The following is an 18678-nucleotide window of genomic DNA, read 5'->3' as shown; positions in this document are numbered from 1 at the left end:
TTGTCCTCAAGAGTGGGTAATGATGCTAGGTGAGCGGAAGGTGGGAAATACTTGCATTTGTTCATTTGGTTGCAGTACAGACTTTGACAATTAAAAACTTTTCACAGCATGCTTAGAATAAACGTAGTCATTCTTTATCATACAGAGTAATGCTTTATACATAAATAATTTGAATGTCTTGCTCTTTCATGGAAAGTAACAGAGAAAAACCTTCAAGGTCAATACATGGGAGCTGGCATTACAAACCACATAGGGTCAAACCCAAATCCTGCATCCAAACATCCAGACATTTGGTTCCAGAACTGACCTATACACCACCTCGCTCCCCTGCTCTGGAAGGAACTGAATCAAGACCACCCCCATCATCAACCTCTGGTTATTGATCCCAACCCTGCAACCTTGGCCCCATCGCTGAAATCCAGTCCTTTGCATTTGCAGTGGTATGAAATCCTGGTCAGCAGCAGCAGAAGGAGCCGTTGTCTTCTCCAAAATGTGTTATCCATACATTTTCAGAGGTGACTGAACTAACTAAGCCTACCCAAGCCGGATCCCTTGCAGCTATTTCTATTTCTTGGCTGACAAGCTGGTTACCGAAGCAGCAAGGCCGGGTATTGCACAGTCTAGCGACATTTGACTAAAAGTGGGAGCGTTTATGCCAACAGCAGTGTGGGAACAGATAAAGAAGCTAGCAGGGCTGCAATAAGAAATGTGAGCTTTGATCAAGGAGACAGCAGCATTTGACTCTATCTGAGCTGGCAAGGAGATCCCATCCCAAAGCAAAATAAACCATGTCATTCTTTTCAGCAGATGAAATTCTCCCCAGTGGTTTGTTCCTCCCAGGATCATTTGATGTGATCTCATTGTCTGTAAAGTCTTTCCCCTAAGGAAGCCGATCGTTTAATATAGACTACAGCGTTAGCATCCGGTATTAAATCAGTCGGGCTACTCTGAAACGAGGCCAGTGGGCGTCCTGGAAAGGAAATAAAAATGCAAGTTTAATAGTGGAGATAGGTTCACCTTGACCCATGCTATTTATTGCAAAAGACACAGGAACACACTGCTTGCTCAACGGAGGGTCCCTCCACCCTGCCGTAGACGTGTTTTGCACTCCCACTAAACTCCAGATGCTCACAGAGTGCGCACAAGGAATGCACAATCGGGCCCCAGGGGCTTTTACGTCTTGCTTTGCTTTACAGAGTTGCCTTAGGAGGCACCAGCTTCTTCCCACAGCTCTCATTAATCCAAATGGCAAAGTCAGGCACTTGGCATTTCAGCCACGTGCTTTTAGCATCTTTGGCTGCAAAGACATGCTGTAAAAATGTGAGGAAGAAAAACGTCAGGAAGTGAAAAGTTAGCAGACCGCAGGCACGATGCAGGATGGCAGGGATCAGCAGCCGAGCCAGGCGCTGCAGAAAGGGTCTTCTGCCCCACGTGCTGCTTCTTCTGCATCCCCACCGCTGTGTTCAGCGGGGTTCCTTCCAGCCAGGCACCGAACACGGCAACCAACAGCTGCCCCGTGAGGAAGCCAGATGTGCTGCATCAGGCACAGCTCGCACAATCCATCGCTGGTGTGAAACCGGCTCAAAGAGATTTATGGTGCATCAGCGTAAGCACTCTTATGTCACTAGTTTGCCACATGCCAACTGCACACGAACCCGCAGAAGAGCTGCGGTTTTGGTAGTTTTGGTGGTTTTTTTTTAAATGTCATGTGAGCTGACAAGACGCGATTCTTCAGCACCATCGCTGAAAACACACATTTACCTCATTTAGTGCTTCACTTTATAAGTAACAATTTAGCCCACGGTTGAAGTGTCAGCTAAATGAGGTAACTTATAATGATTCTGAAAACATGCTAACCGTAAGAGGCTATAATCAGAGCTAATTACAGGGACATTTTGGAAATCCATTGGTTTGGGGCTTTAGTTTTGATAAAGGGGATAACAACTTGTAAGATATGATGCTTTTAATTATAACAATAGCAACCACTTCTTTTACATAGCTCCTTTCATCTCTAAAAACCTCACAGCTTTTTGCAAACTATACCTACCACAGGAACTGTTCATCCTAACACCAAAGTGAAGCCATCTCTGCATGAAATAAGCCCAAAGTGAAGCCACCTCTGCATGAAATAACTAACTATTTAACAATACCAGCAGTCCTGTGCAAAATTTGTAGAGAAAAAAATCTGCAGAAGGAGAACACAATTTCTCTGGTGTCTCCTTACAAATACTCAGGGGATTTTTGGATGCTCACTGCTGCAGCCATCTGATCTTGAGAAGAAGGAACGCAACATCTATATGTGCCCGTAGACCCAAGGCAGCGCGGAGGAGGGCAGCAGCATCATCCCCACACGCAACCGAGGAAGCAGGGGCACGGCGTGGCAGCACCCTGTAATGTCTGCCCAAGCTCACCTGTCCATGTCCTCCGCTCCGTGACGATAAAACTTTGACACTGCGATTGGGAGTTACAAATTGCAGCGGCTTCCTCGGCGCTGTGAATGGAGAGCAGGCATCCCAGGTGGCTGTAGGAGGGCCAGCACTTGTAGTCTGGTTCTTCCACTGCTCGGAAGCCCTTTAGGGAGATGTAGTCTGGGAATAGAAAGAGGGTATTTAGGGAAACCCTTTAAGAGTTTAAGAAACACTGTCAGAGAGTAGTTACACTACACGCTTAGCATTTTGCACTTCAGTGAAACTCTTAACTGTGATAGTGGTAAATCGAACTGACTTGCTTAGATCGAGTGAGTGGAGCTGCAAAGTGAGAAGAAACTCAAATCCTAACTTTTAGTTCTTCAGGACAGCAACACCTCCATGGATGTAAGAGAGGGGCAGAGCTCTCAAGGGCGAAGGAACTGCAGGGGCAGGTGAGAAGGACTCGTGGCTGTGTGGACTCACCTTTCTAGCAGAGCTCTGGAGAAGCCAACCTCACAATGGCCTCTCCTACACCTCAGCCCAACAGCAGAACCAGCTCATCACAGATCCAGCCCCAAGCTATGTGGGGCACGTGCCGATCCACCCATCATGGTACCACCCGCAGGTACAGCAGACTGAGGAACCCCAGTGGGAGAAAGGGAGGCCAGATCCTGCTCCGGCAGGATACAAAAGACCTGACAAGCCTGAGCAGGTGATGTTCAGGCTATTGTTCACTTACTAAGAGTCTCACCCCACCTTCCCACACCTCTAGGATGGTGATGATTCTGGCACCTTGCTACTGGCCCAGTTGCTAAGCCAACAGGTAGGTGTCATTGGAAAATACTAGTAATTGCTGTTAAAGCTGCTGGTCCTTCAGTGCAAATGACTGAATATATTTGTTCATAACTGCAAATTCCAGTTCTTCCACACATAAAGAGATTTTCTTCTGTGAGCCACCATCACCACCCCAGCATCTCAAGTAAACATTCAGGAAAATGTAAGTCACAGTAACCACTGGACTTTGAAGCCTTTCTTCTGATCAGCCTCATCCCTACCACCAAACGGGTCATTTTCAGAGAAATGCACCTCAGAAAGGCTCACTTATCCATCCACAGGTCCAATAGGATGGTCTTCAGAAAAAAAGAAATTTAAAGAGTACCAAGGCCCCACCTACCCTGCCACACTCATCTCAGTATTGCGACCATAACCTGTGCTCAGCAGTCAGAAGCGATCAAGTGAAACGAGAAGTTTCAGTATCAGCCTGGAAAACTGACCTGTTGGTCCAGAGGACAAGATGACCCTGAACAGGGACCTGGGACACTCAGTTTACTACTCTGGTCTAGCTGCACATTATGAGAAGAGTATTTAGGAGCAGTGCAAACATATGTCCATATGTAGCCCAGATTGTCTGCACTGCGTTTACTTTGCAAAACAATGCAATCATGCATAGCTCCTATGAAGAAACAACAAAAGGCTGCTCAAAAAAAGAGATACTTTTGGTGCTTTTCTTAGTGACTAAACACTGCTTGAATGTATGGGAGATCAGAATTTGACCAGTTACCGAGTGCCTTGCTCCGTCGGTAGTTATGTTACCTAAAGCATTCAAAATCATGTACCTTTTAAATGAAGAGACCTTTTCTGCAGATAGAGCCCAGACTTGTACAGATGCAAAACCTTTTCAAAAGCTTTCAGGGTTTCATTTATTCCGTATCGTAAATCACCTACATTGAAAGAAAGAGATGACAAAGACCAGTAATTCCATGAAATATCATTTAGAGATTTCTAATAAAGAAGTTTATGAATATTAGCTGGTACCTGTTGCGTTCAGAATATCGCTCAAAAAAGGCTGCAAAGCCGATGGTGCAGAGTGTGGCAAAAGGTAGGTGAAAAAATACCTGCAAAAAAATCCCACAGACTGTTTAGAATACAGTGGCTTAATCTCCCCAGTCATTAAGTTGTCTACATTTTCCCCATGACTCTATTATCCATATGCAACCAGTAAGCCTGCTTTGGTTATTAAGTTATGTTTGAGCACTTCACTGGCATCTCACAGACCGTCGGTGTGAGCTGGGCTGGAACGCTGGTCCTTGCAGCACAGCATGCTGCCACGCACCACAGGAAATCTACCTTGCGAAGGCTCTTGCAACCGATGGAGCTTTCCCTTATTCCCCGGGGCCGTTTTTTGTGCACTAAAAGTCATGCGTTTCCCATCAAAGAAAGACTTGGATAAAAGAAGACTCATACAAGGCCTTTCCCATGCCCTGAAAAGGATTGGCATTCTCATTACCCTTGGAAAGGCTGGACACTCCCCTACTTATCCCCCAAACCTTCTAGAAAACTCCTGTTTACAAGAGATAAGTGCTTGACTGCAAGGCTACCATAATCTATACAGAGATTTGCCCTTTAACACTGAATCCTGCAAATTCAGGCTCCCTTACCAAGTCCTTCTGTGTAAACATCCAACTGCCAAGGCTTCCCCCAGTATGTGACCTGCCAAGCACCAACGGTGAGTGGAAGTCATCATCCTTTCAACTGGTGGCCTACTCGAAGTGCTGCAGCAGTCTCGGCCCCTTGCCCGTTACCTGTGTCATCGCTCTTCCATAGGTGCCCATAGTCTCCATAGGGAGACTCGGAGCACAGGAGAAGAGTTACCCGGCCTGCTCCCAACAATGGGGGCTCAAAGCTGGTGGGCCTTGGCAGGCAGCCCACGCTGCCACTGCTTTCAGCAAACACAGCCTGTGGATGTCAGGCTTGTTTGGCAAACAATAAACTCACAGGTGCAACCTTTGGGGCAAGTTTCTGGAGGGCGTTGGGGAAAGGGAGCAGCAGAAGAAAGATGCCTTCATTCTCACCAGACAACAACTACGCAATTTTCCTGCCTTATAAGGAAAATAAACTTGCTTCAAAGCGATCCTTAACTGCCCTTCGATAGAGGTGTGGGGGAATCACTGCATGGAAGGAACACAAGATGCAAGAGGCTACATGGCAGTGTGTGAGCTCAACCACCCTGGATTTTCCCCCCGTCTCACTGGACATACCGATATGCATTGAAAAGATTCTTCTTTTCATTTATTCCTTCACATTTCCCAACCGCAGAGCATTTGACAGGGAAGCTTTTTGTAGGGAAGTCGAGTGTGCAGTCATTATCTTCCTTGCATGACAATTCCTCAGTGCTGGCATCATCCATGTCTGTCACTTTTAGGTTTCCATCCACCATAACAAACTGCCTCGGCTGGAAATCCAAGAGGACTATTGAACCCAGGGGGGAATGTGCCAAGTAAAACAGCAGTTTCACAAGACTCAGGCAAATCTGAGAAAGAGAAGATGAATATGCATGGGAGAAACAGATGAAAAACAGCTATTAAACTGGAAGTAGAACAAAGGGGAGGGCATTCAGTGAAATTAAAGGCAAAAAAAAAAAAAGCATATAGTACTTAAAAGGTAATTATATGTATGCTACAAAATTTATTATCAACATTGCCACAGGATTTGACTGGTAAGTAGTTTAGCAACATTTTTTTAAAACGTGCAATTACAAAAAGAGACATTTGCAGTTAGAGGAACTAGAGGAGAAAGCTGTGAGGAAAACAATAGCAGCCTTCACGTTTCAGGAGCTATACTGATTTGCTAGCTGAAATCAGACGGGTTTTTTCCCACTCTGGCATAGAATTCATACATTCCCCTCCTTTCCCCCATGCTGCTCCATACAGACTGAGGCTCCATGGTCATTAATACCAGATCCATGCCTTGCTGCATCACTCAGCAGTATGAATTTGGGCACACAATCATGCTTCTGAAGAATTAGCCAAAGCACGCAATGTATTTATTGCCAGCTTTTTTGCTTTTATGTCAACTTTCTGGCAGCAGGGAAAGGTCAGACAATACCTGATCCAGCAGAAAGCTCTGTAAATTGTTTTTGAACAAACTAGACCTAGAGAAGCACATTTATACTGCACCAGCACTTTATTCCAGTAGCTTTTTGTGGCAGTTTGCATTCAGTATGGGAAGCTCTGGCATCAGATGAACTGTACCATCAGCTCAGTGTGCCAGGCAGCCCCGCGCCACCCCTCGCTGCCTCCGATAGTGATCAGTGCAGGCGAGGGTTTGTTCACTTGGAAGAGCTCACAGAATTGCTGGTATCTGATGTGGCTCATCAGAGGGGAATCCCATCCGTTTAGACACCCTAATTAGGAAACAGGACTAGACGGTGCCAGTGTAAGTTCTGAATTAGTATCTTCACCAGCCAAAAGATTCATGAAAATCTTAATGCCACCATACCAGACCTCACCACCAGCTAATCCAGCATCATTGGGTTTCTAGCCCTACAGAGACTTTGGCACATTTGAGAAGACGAGGTGCTGGGAAAGCTATGCAGAAGCCAGTATGAAACAGTTTGTATGCAAAAGTGGAACTCCACAGAATGAGAGACACGACTCTGGAAGCTCTGACACTATTTTAACTTGGTTAGTGAAGCAATCACAAGGATCCCAGCAGCTCAGTAAGCACAGTTGCCACACTCCCCCTCTGGCTTGGATGGCAAGGCTCCTTTTCAACGTCGCAGACCACATGCAGGCAGAGATTTTACTTTGGGACTTTTGTTGTGTTTCTATTTTGCCCAAAGCATTTCTTATTGACGTTAAGGTACCCATGCTTCTACTTGATCCTCTCTTTCCTCCTGGGAACCAAACACTGAGTAGTGAGCTCCCAGCTGAGACCTTAAGGCAAACTGTAATACAAGCTACAACCAAACTAAGAGCCATGTCACAAGGCATTTATGTTCCTGGGGAGTCTAAGAGTCCCTCTGCGGGATGCTTAGGAGACAAGGCGGATGTCTCTAACAAGGATGTGATTCTAGCACCTACAGCAGGAGGAAAGCAATTCAGTAGCGTTTGTAGCACAGTAATGCCCAAAGGGCTACGATCAGAAACATCATATGCACATACGGTGAGAGATGGGCTGCTCAGCTTGCTGCCGAAACCAGGCAATAAGCAGCCAACAACAGACTCGTAGCACGGTGAGGTGGCTTTCCCGAGTCAGATCCAGCCTGCTGAGGGGCCTCACTACGAAAGCCCCTTTGTGGAGTGGAATAATATCGAGGGGAAACTAGTGATATAGTTTAATACTGGGTATTAAACACCACCCTAGCCCTGAGCAAGATTTTGTGGCCATTTCCTCCAGATGTAGCTCTTTTAACACCGCTCTAGAGAGAAGGAATATAACTGTGAGATGCCAGGCTAGGGCTATTTTGATGTGATTTAAAAGGAGTGAAAGCAAAACGGTTTAAGGACAATTTGCGGGAGCAAACAGAGGGTCAGCATGACGATCCCGTTTGCCACAGCAGTCACCACGGGCTCTTCGCATTTACCCAGCGTGCGGTCTCAAAGCAAATGATAAAACTCTCTTTGTTTTGTTTTCTTACTTTAAATCTCTCCTCCCAGGGGGTCTGCAGAAGCTGAATCATCTCCAGGGGGGATCCCAGCTCCAGCATAGCTGTGACCCGTATTTCAGGATCTCCGCTATTATCATAGCATTGACCGTGCAGCTGCCGGGAGGGAAGGAGCGATCGTCAGAGCGATGCCGCTGCCGGTGCCAGCGCCTCCGGGCCGCCCGGGCACAGGGCGGGCAGCACGGGCGGACCGACTCGGCACCCAGCCGCACCTCCCCACCCTCCCCGCCGAAAAATCCCCGCACCCAGGGAGCGCATCCCGCAGCCCCCCCGCCCCGCCGCGCCCCGCCGTACCTGGACGATGCCGGGATGCTGCAGGCGCTGCAGCAGCGTCACCTCCTTCAGCAGCTTGTAGGCGGCCAGGCGGCGGCAGCCGGCCGGCGCCCCGTAGCGCTGCACGCACTGCCGCACCTCCCGGCCCGCCCCGTGCACCGACTTGAGGGCGACGGCGCCGCCGCCCGCCAGCGCCGCCCGCGCCACCACCTTGGTGAAGCCCCAGCCCAGCACGCTGACGCCCGTCGCCAGGCTCAGGTCGCCGCAGCCCAGCCCGTTCGCCGCCGCCTCCCCGCCGCCGCCTGCCGCCGCCGCCAGGCGCCGCAGGTCGCGCCGCCTCTGCCGCAGCTCCTCCCGCAAGCCCGGCGGCAACGGGAGCGGCGGCGGCGGCGGGGAGCCCGGCCGCCCCTCACCGCCACCGGCACCACCGCCGCCGCGGCCGGCCGTCAGCGCCAGCAGCGCCAGGGCCGGCAGCGCCAGCAGCGCCGCCGCGCTCAGCCCCGCGCCCCGCCGCGCCCGCCCCGCCACCGCCATCGCCACCGCCATCGCCATGGGGAGCGGGGCTGCGCCGCACCGGGCTCCGGCCGCTCTGCCGCCCGCGCTCCGCGGCGCTGGGGAAGGCGAGTGCCGCCGAGGGGGCGTGTCGGGCGGGCGGCCTCCCCCCGGCGCCGGGCGCCCCCACCCCCGCCGGCCCGGCCCGGCCCCGCGGGAGCAGCCGCTGCCCGAGGGGAGCCCGCGGGTGCACGGGGCAGCGGCGGCACGGACGGCCCGGGGAGGGGAGGTCGCTGCGGCGGCGGAGCCGAAGCGGTTCTGGAAGGGGTGGCCCGGAGTGGGTGTAGGAGCTGCCGGGAGTGAGCGGTACATCCCCGCGGACGCCCGCCCCGCCCTTCCAACGGAGGCTGTTCGTAGCAAAACACGCTGATTCCACGGGCGTGGATTTCGTCAGTCCTGCTAAAGTTACCGCAGAATGCCGCCGAGAAATGCAAACCGCATTAAAATGAGTAAGGACTGAGATACCGCATTCCCGTGCCTTTGAAAAGTCTCAGGTTGGCTTTCTAAGAAAAGCCAACGCTGGCAGACTCTCTTACTAGGATAAACCCTGTTAGGTTGAAACAGCAATATACTGTCTAAAGCATGGAATTGTAATCGTTTCCAGAAAAAAAAAAAAAACCAACACCAAAACCCTCCTCCATCAAAACCAGCCAATCCAGCCAGAAAACGCAACTTTATCATTTAGTTATGAGGAAATCAATCAGCCTGGTGACACACAGCCAGCTCAGGGCAACCTTCTGTGACACATGGACCTGCACAGAAGAGAACGTTGCCGAGGTGGCTGCGAGGGAGCGGGACGGGCCACCTGCCTCGCCTCTGTCACTGGATTGACACACGTGTCTGCACTGGGCGCTGCTCTGGTGAGTTCGCTTCGGGCAAAGGCAGATGCGGTTTATCTGCTTCTAATTTAGGCAATATGCACTTAGCTCTCCTCACCGAGCGGCCGGGAACACCAGCCCGATGGATTGAGTCACTTTTCTATTCACCATTGTGCTGATGGGTTAGAAATTATGGAATAACACTCTGCCTCTCAGCCTGGTTTGCTTCAGCCGCTGCTGTAATTTCTTCAGTGGCGTAACGAGCCTGGGAGACCCTCCCCAGAAAGGGGGAAGGGTGATGCACGGCCCAGGGTGGTAACCTCCTCCTGACAGCATGCCTGGGTTTGGAGGATGCACATCTCACTTTTCCTCTGCCAGCCGTGGTGGCTGCTGTATCCCAGCTGCTGCTCTGTCCGGGAAGGACCCAGCTCTGCTGAGAGCCTCCAGTTTCTGCCTGTGCCAGGAGAGCGGTGGGACACGGCAGGGGAGATTTCACAGGGTGTGTCCTGGCCGTGATCAAGCAGTGGCACCACTTGGTCCTGCAGTGTTGCTGCTGCCCTTGGACATGTCTGCTCCTCCTTGCCCCCCCCATACTGCAGTGCCTCAAGCCACCCCTGCAAAGGAACCTTTGTGAAACCTCTCTGAGAAACTCAACTTTGACACCACGTCCTGCGGGATGGAGATTTTCAGAGATTACAGCAGAGCAGCTATCATGACCGGTGATCTCCAAGACTATTTTAATAGAAATAACAAATGTAAGTGACCAATTCTAAATAGCTTCCTTCCCAAAAGCCTGCAGAAAGTTTCCCTTCCACTTCTCGTTGGTTCAACGTCACCGGAGCAGTGTGTGGGATAGGGGACGAGCGGCAGTGCCGCAGCAGAGCACAGCTGCTCTGTAAGACAGCAGGAAAAATGAACTCCAAATTCATCAGGACATTTCCAGACAACAGAGTTTGGGGAGGGAAGGCAGAGCCCACGGTCTGCTGATATTTAAATAATGTAGAAAATCTCAGGCCACCTGTGCTTATCCATGCACGTATAGGTTACGGGCTGATGCCAGAGCAGCTCTTTCAGAAGCTGAAGATCCTTTGTTGCTTTTTAACCTTAATAGCTCTTTAATTACTGTCCTTATTTTCAAATCCAGTATACTACGTCTGTGTCATATTAATGAATATTCATTGTCACTGGAGAGCTATTAAACGCATTTTCACCTGTGTTTCCAAGGGAATAGATGGCAGCTGAGTGTAATATTATCTAATTTCAGCCAGTCCTCTGCACTGTAATAATATCAAGACCTATTAGAGAAGACTCACACATACATAAAAATAATAGTGATTGATTATTTATTTGCTTTATAGTAGCACTTAAGGATTCCTGGCACGATCATGGCTCTGCTGTGTAAGGCTTCTTGCAGACAATGGCACAAGAGGTGGCCTCACTTGATGGAGGTGACACCTTAAATGAGAAACACAGCAAAGTGCTGCAGCAAGGATGTCGCAGAGGAGTACATGGTCATTTGAGTTTCCTTTGGTTCTTTGGAGGATTTGTGCAAACAAAAGAGGTGAGAAGGTGACAAGGGAGGAGATGGAAGGTAAGAGTGAGCAAGACAAAGATCAACCCTTACCAGAAGAGCTGAGAAGACTCCATGGACCTGGACTTTTCCCAAGTGCTTGGCACCAGTATCTCCTGCTAGGATCCTTGGGGTGGATCCAGCATAATCTCTCACTGGATGCTGCTGGTGCCTCAGGCACTGGAGATGCTCCAGTGTCTGCTTGTAGCTTACAGGGCTGTGATCTTCTGAGGAAATGGAGTGAGAGTGAAGCTAATTGAATAAAGTCAATTTGAAAAGAAGGAAGCAGTTCTTTAGGATTTTTACAATGGGTCTTTACTGGAGGAACAACGTCTCCTGCACCAGTCCAGAAAGGATGCTGACATGGGGTAAAGAGTCCAAGACCCTCAGCTGGACCTCAGTGTGGGGGCACTGTAGACAGGAAGTAAATCCTATAGGTGGGCCGAAGAGGAGAAGAACAGCTGGAGCATGAGCCATCAGTGTGCTGATGCTTCCAGAGCGAAAGGGAGATGTGTGGAGGACAGCATTGCTGAGAGAAGGAGGGCATGGAGGTAAAGGGGAAGGATGAGAGGGAGAAGTTCAGTATTAGAACTAAATGGCCTGTTAGCAGGGTTAGCCTAACCATTACAGATTGGGTCTAAAGATGAACAGTCTTCAGACTAGTACAGACTGGAAAAGTTAAAGTGCCAGGTACGTTCCTTGGTCACTGGCACTTGATCTTACCCGTAGCCTCATTGTTAGAGCAACCCCTGGCCACTATCACTCTCTTGACAAGTCCTAGTATGATCTGAGGGTCAAGGTATGCCAGAAACCATTCCTGATATGCAGGTTGCACATGCCACCATATTTTGAAGGATAAGAGAGCTCAATAGACATGGCTGTTCTGTGCCAGTCTGCCTCAGTGCCAGGGAAAGGTCTGGGGCTTATTTCCTTCATTAATACAGATGTCACCTGAGTGTTTTGAAGAGAGAGAGGGAAATAATAGCAGTCCTTGAGAAAAGGTGGAGGTCCTGCTCCTGAGCACTGTCTCGCTCCCAGGAGCTCTGAGGCCCTTTGCTGGCTGAACCAGAAGGACGATCAGAAGATGGTTTGTTCTGAGGGTGCAAAATCATTGGAGAAGTTTAGAGCAAAGGTTGTGTGTGTTGCAGGCAGTCGTGGGTTAGGCCGCTCCGGCAACCAAACCCCCTCCCAGTCATTCACTCACCCTCCCCCAGCCCCAGGGATAAGGGAGAGAATTAAAGGATAAACGGGAAAACCCGTGGGTTGAGATAAGAACAATTTAATACAGATTATTTAATACACAGTGTAGATGCTCACCACCCCTTCGTATGCAAAGCCCGTCTCGTCCCGAAGCTGCAATCCCGGACGAGCGCGAGGCCCCAAAATAGAGAGGGAGAGAGAGAGAGAGAGATGGTACTCCGAGAGTGGGAGTACTGGGAGAGAGAGGAAAAAAAGGCAACAGAGCAAAAGCGCAGAAGCGCAAAAGAGCAAAAGCGGCAAAAGAGCCAAAGCACAAAAAAAGCCCTTCTTTCCGGTTGTCCCTCACTTTTATACTGGGCATGACACTGCATGATATGGAATACTAATTGGCCAGTTTGGCCCTCAATCTGAAGTTCCATCACAAATCACAAGGGGAATCGTGTCCCCCTTGTCCCAGCTATGCTCCCCCCTTATCCCGCCGTGCTTCTGCACTCCGGCACACTGAAAAGTCCTTGGAGTCTCATGTCCAACCACAAACATCAGCTTGCTATCAACATTCTTCTCAGAGCGAGCCTCTGAGTAAAACCAAAACACGGAGCTCTTCTAGCTGCTAAAAAGAAGAGCTAACTCTGTCCCAGCTAAAACCAGGACACAGGCCTTGGGAGGGAGCAAAGGTGTGCTGAACATAGAGAGAGCAAACTGCCGTCAGGGAGGAGCCTAAGTGCTCACCACAGCGGACGGCAGATAGCTTTGACCATGTCCACCCCCGAGCTTGCTGAGATAGCAGAGGAGGACAAGGCCAGGAGGTGCTTCAGGGGTTGAAGGGGAAATACCCAAGTCAGTAGTTCCCATTTTGTTAAACACCCATCACTACCAATTCAGAGACAGACGATAAATACTCGCTACCTCGCATGGATCCATGCATGGGCACACACGGGCATTGTGAGCAGGGCAGGGCTTCTCACCAAACATTTCACATGAAGGTCTTATGTAAGAAAGGAAGTCATTGTAGAAAGTTTTCTGAGCTTGCTAGCTTTGACCTCTTTATGTCATTTTATTTTCTGAGCCTCCCTGACTCGCAGTACCTGCAGTTGCGGGACTGTGAGTCTACAGCAAGAAAATGAGCTCACAGGGAGTGAAACAGAGTAATGGGCCCCCCTTCGGCTTCAGTGTCATCTGGGTGCAGCCTCCAAACCTTACCACAGGGCGAACAAGCAGTGGTAAATTACGAAGTTCAACAGGCCAAGTGCAAGGTCGTGCACACGTGTCAGGACAATCCCAAGCACAAGCGCAGGCTGGGCAGAGAATGGATTGAAAGCAGCCTGGAGGAGAAGGACTTGGGGGTGCTGGTTGATGAGAAGCTCAACATGAGCTGGCAACATGTGCTTGCAGCTCAGAAAGCCAACCATATCCTGGATTGCATCCAAAGAAGTGTGGCCAGCAGGTCAAGGGAGGTGATTCTGCCCCTCTACTCTGCTCTTGTGAGAGCCCCCCTGCAGTACTGCATTCAGCTGTGGGGTCCCCAACATATGAAGGACATGGAGCTGCTGGAGTGGGTCCAGAGGAGGGCCACGAAGATGATCCGAGGGCTGGAACACCTCTCCTATGAAGACAGGCCAAGAGAGCTGGGGTTCTTCAACCCGGAGAAGGCTTCAGGGAGATCTTATGGCAGCCTTCCAGTACCTAAAGGGGGCCTACAAGAAAGCTGGAGAGGGGCTTTTTGCAAGGGTGTGTAGTGATAGGACAAGGGGTAATGGCTTTAAACTGAAAGAGGGTGGATTTAGATTAGATCTAAGGAAGAAATTCTCTACATTGAGGGTGGTGAGGCACTGGAACAGGTTGCCCAGAGAAGTTGTGGCTGCTCCATCCCTGGAGGATGGGGCTTTGAGAAACCTGATCTAGTGGAAAGTGTCCCTGCCTGTAGCAGGGGGATTGGAACTAGATAATCTTTAAGGTCCCCCCCAAACCAAATTGTTCTATGATTCTATGATTCTATGTTAATGTCATCAAGTGTCCTGCAGAGCAGACCAAAGCATTGGCATAGGCAGCAAGATGGAGAAACCTTAGAATGATCCTGCTGAGATGTTGGCAGGATTGCAGTGTCCCGTTGTGGGCAGTTCCCCCACCTCACTGGTGCCTCCCTTGTTCCCTGATATCACTGGAGGAGCAAAGAAGGAAATGCCTCAATAAGGAAATCTTATTCCTCCTCTCAAAGTGCTTCTTTTGTCCCTGACACCAGAACAACAGAAGATGTTGCAACCTGTGGGAAAATTGAGAGGAGGTGCAATAGCCCTGCTGCACCCAGCCCAGCCTAGCCCATCTCATCCCATCCCTCTCTTATAATGTAGCAGAAGGAAGTTTCTGCCTGACTTTATTGCCTTTGCTGGTGTGTGAGTGCTGTGTGGAGGAGATGGGTTGGGTATATGTTGTGGACACCTGCTTTGTCTTTACCTTGTCTCAATAGCAGATATTGCTTAGATCCAGGGAACACCTCCTGTTGCGGCTCTCATCATGTAACCACACCGAGTGCAAATGCACGTGTGGTTAACCTGCATGCTTGCAGTAGGCCCAACAGGACCTACGAGCACCAGGTTTTCTGAAGATATGGTGATTAAATGCGCTACACACCCCTAGCACTGTGCTTTAAAGCTGTTGCAGTAAAGAAAACAACTAGGAGCTTATCATGGCTGGATAAATGGATAAATGAGCCTGAAAGGGAATGAAATACCCAGATTCCTGCTCTGCATACCTGGTTCCCGCAATAAAGGACAGTATCTTATGCTTTCTCATCTACATCCATTTCCCCTGAGGCTATAGACGGAGCAGAAGGCTGTCCACTGCTCAGAAAACATCAGGCTGTGCTTTCATTGCAATGACTGCAATTGAATCCTGTGCTTCTGACCTTCTCCTGGCTTCCTGCATGGGCTGGAACGATATTCCTCTCATGCAAAATTGTGATTTTTCCCACTTCCCTCCTGGCTCTCACACTGGCTGGGCTTCTCCCTGGAAACGTAGGCGAGTCTGTACATTAGGGGCAGATGTGCTCCAGACTAGCTGGGGTGAAAACCTGTCCCCATCTCCCATGCCAGCAGTGAAGGGGTTTGCCGTCTTCTGAAAGACAGAGGCTTCTCTGGGTGTATGTCCCCTAACCGGTTCCCTCCTGTCCCAAGAGGTCCAGGCACCAGCTTTTTCCCTGTTTCTTGTCTATAACACTGACATAAAAGGGATAAGATCAAATTCTTGGATTAGCATAAAAAACCCGGGGAGAAATCCTGGGGAGAATTCCTCGCTCTGAGCACATACATGAAAGTCCTGGACATCAATCCAGAAGAGGGAGGCAAAGAGTTTAGAGGTCTGGGAGGAGGATCAAAGAAACCATCCATCAGAACAGAAGAAGACTTAGACACCTCTGATAAAGACTCTTGGGCATGAGTGTCACCATCGGTGCCCTCACCTTTGGGGGCAGCTGCTTATCTTGACCCCTGCCAGCTGAGCTTCTGGCTACTTCCAAAGAGTTCCTGTCCATCTGCAAGCATGGACATCTGAGGAAGGTGAGAGCAAGAGCTGCTGGAGGGCAGGCTCCTACCTGTCGGATGCAGGGGAAGGAGCCATCCTGAGCAGCCTCGCTTTGCAGTTCCACATCAACTGAGAACCCCCTTTGTATTCAGGCTGCCGGCACAGCACACACGGCTGTGCTGGGCCCCGCTGGGTGGCACCCAGGGAAAAATCATCCCACGAGCCATTTCCAGATTTTCCTTTGTTTTGCCCAAGAGCCAGTAAAAGGATAAGAAAAAAAAAAAAGGAATTGCTCCTATAAGGAGCTGGGAAGAGCACTGGGAAGGGGACCCAGACCTTGCTCTGCTGTTCTACCTTACCAGCCACGATACCTAGCAGAGAGTTTGGTGCAGACGATGATTGCTTGCCCCAGAAGTGAAATAACATGTTTCTCTTCCCTAGAATAAGGAAAAACGGTCATTCTGTGTGCTGTCCAAGAAAGCTGCAGCCTCCAGTGCCCTCATACCCTATGGCAGTCACAGCTGGGTCTGCCTGGGCACTTGTGGCCTGAAGCTCTCAACAGGGTTTTGACAGAGCCTGTGCCAGCACCTGGCTGGCATGCAGGCCCCCAGGGAGCAGCTTTCCTGAACCTGCTCCTTTTTTTTTTCTTTTGGCAGACAAGGGATCACCTCCTGGCTGGGAGCGCAGGACAAAACAGTGAGAGCACTGCTGCGTGTTTGCACAACATCACGGGGCATCATCTACTCCTGCCATGCAACATCCTGGAGGAGCCCAGGACACAGTTGTCTCCTAAGACAAGGAGCTGTCAGGGCTGAGGAGCGCTGATCCTGTTGGATGCATTGACAAGGAGAGCTTGCCATCTGCTGGAAGGCCATCAGCATCGACAGGCGACAGCCTGGCAGGAGCTCTTGGGTGTAAGACCAGGAGAAAGGCCTGTCAGCAGTCCCTGGGGAGCTGGATGGCGTTTAGGCTTGCAGAGAAAGGAGAACGAGCATCCTCGGAGGTGGGTAAGCACAGAGCAGGCACCAGGAAGCACCAGTCTTGGGGAGATGAGGTCTGACAAATCTCACTGCAGGGTTTTAACAGGCTACCACTCCCCTTGAGCCCTCCTTGGAGGTACCTGTCCCCATCGCAGAGGTAACAGAAGGGAATACGTGTTTGTGCGACTAATGCGTCTCGACTCTTTCGTTAGTAGGTGTCGTGGTGTAGGCCGACCCGGCAACTAAACTCCACACAGCCGCTCTCTCACTCCTTCCCCAGTGAAATGGAGAGGAGAAAAATATAATAAAAGGACTGAGGGTCAAGAAAAGAACAGAGAAGGAGCACCCACCAACCATGGTCCCAGGCAAAACAGACTCGGCTTTCTTAAAGCAAAGCAATTTATTAAAAGTTACTTAAAAGGACAAAGGGAAACAAAACCAATTACTTGAGAGCATAAAAAGAAACAAAGCCAGATCTTAAAAACAACACCTCCCCACCCTCCCCACCCCCCTTTCCTTTTCTTCGCAGCTCTACCTCCCCCCCAGCGGCGCAGGGGGGACAGGGAATGGGGGAGTGCAGGTCAGTTCATCCCATGTTGTTACTGCCGCTCCTTTCTTAAAGGAAGAGGAGTCCTTACACCATTTTCCCTTGCTCCAGTGGATCCCCTCCTCATGAGGAAAATCCACAAACTTCTCCAGCGTGAGTCCTACCCACAGGATGCAATCCTTCCCCATCGGATTGCTCCAGTGTGGGCTTTACCACAGTCTCAGATTCTTAGGGAGTTGTTGCCACTCGCTCTGGCGCGGGTCGTCCCACAGACTCTAGATGCGTCTCTACTTTGTCGTGCCCATGCTTCACAATCATCCTCAGGCTCAGGCATCTCTTCTCCCACGTGGGCTTCTCCACGGGCTACGAATGGGTCTCTGCTCCACTGAGTCCGTCCTGGCTGCAGGGGGCCACCTGCCATCTCGCCACCGGTTGCAGGGGAAACTCAGCTCCGGCACACCTCGTCCCGTTCCATCTTCACTGACCTGGTGTCTGTGTAGCCGTTTCTCTCAGATCTCAGTCCTCTCTGGGTGAACTCAGCCCAGTGGGCATCCCTGGGGCAGCGCGCTCCCCAAGTTCCCCAAGCGGCTCTGCTGCCGCCATCCTGAGTGGGTGGCGCCAGCCCAGTGTGGGCAGCCGCCAGCCCGGCCGGGAGCCGGGGAGTGGGGGCAGTGCCCTCCTCCCTTCTCTCCTCGCTCCTGGGCAAAGCACCTTTTCCGGTTCCTTTGTCCCAGCTTAAATAGGGCAATTCGCAGAGGCATTGATTGGCTCAACCCCGAGGGGGATGGGAGTCCGATCTGCTGGCCAGAACCGGGTCTGACCCGGTTCCAAAACCAGGGAGGTCACAGGGAGCAAATCCCCTCTCCTGCCACCAGAATCCCCCCCCCATCAAACAATCACAGTAGGGCAGAGTGGAGAGCTGTTGCGGTGGCATCTCGCATTTCCACGCATGATTTGCCAGCGTGTCTGTAGAGCTGTCTGTGTGCTGTTCACAGCTTCCCCCACCACTTAGATGCTTCTTCCCTTTGACATATTCTCAGGCTTCAGCCTGTTGTTATACCACTCGCATGTCTAGCCCAGCTGGCATCAGCATCCCGTGCCGGACCGCATCAGCTCCCAGGAACACATGTCCAGTTGAAGACTCCTCAGTTTTCCCAATGAGATTTTATTAATGTGTAGGAGGATGTAAGCAGATGCCCAGCACATGGGATTGAAGAGCTCATCTACTGATAGATGGACTAAACCTTCCCTAGCAATACAGGTATTGGTACTTCCGAGTATAAGTCATATTAGTACATTATATGATGTTGCCTATGTTATCAAAAGCCACAGCAACCTTACTGGCCTGCTGTCTCACTGCTGCACTGA

The 18678-nt window shown here is 50.5% G+C and overlaps 1 protein-coding gene across 1 annotated transcript; it reads right to left on the bottom strand.

Moving 5' to 3' along the window:
• Positions 1-857: 857 nt before the first annotated feature.
• LOC104377809 (extracellular tyrosine-protein kinase PKDCC) lies at positions 858-8661 on the bottom strand. Its single transcript, XM_086613629.1, has 7 exons — positions 8149-8661; positions 7828-7950; positions 5447-5718; positions 4224-4303; positions 4025-4129; positions 2412-2588; positions 858-970 (listed from the first exon to the last, which is right to left on the bottom strand). Exons 1-7 carry the CDS (start codon positions 8659-8661, stop codon positions 858-860), a joined length of 1383 nt encoding a protein of 460 aa, XP_086469755.1.
• Between the last annotated feature and the right edge of the window lie 10017 nt (positions 8662-18678).

Source organism: Tauraco erythrolophus, chromosome 6, assembly GCF_009769465.1.
Source record: "Tauraco erythrolophus isolate bTauEry1 chromosome 6, bTauEry1.pri, whole genome shotgun sequence".
NCBI lineage: Eukaryota > Metazoa > Chordata > Aves > Musophagiformes > Musophagidae > Tauraco > Tauraco erythrolophus.
Note: the sequence above shows the minus strand (reverse complement) of the source record. Positions and strands in the feature narration are given on the sequence as shown.

Excerpts from the sequence above, each read along its gene's own strand:
- LOC104377809 (XM_086613629.1), bottom strand. The coding sequence starts at position 8,661 with ATGGCGGTGGCGGGGCGGGCGCGGCGGGGCGCGGGGCTGAGCGCGGCG. Across the intron at positions 4,130-4,223 it reads CGATATTCTGAACGCAACAG|GTGATTTACGATACGGAATA; the intron begins GTACCAGCTAAT and ends CTTTCAATGTAG. Across the intron at positions 2,589-4,024 it reads AAGGTCTCTTCATTTAAAAG|ACTACATCTCCCTAAAGGGC; the intron begins GTACATGATTTT and ends TTCTATTCCCAG.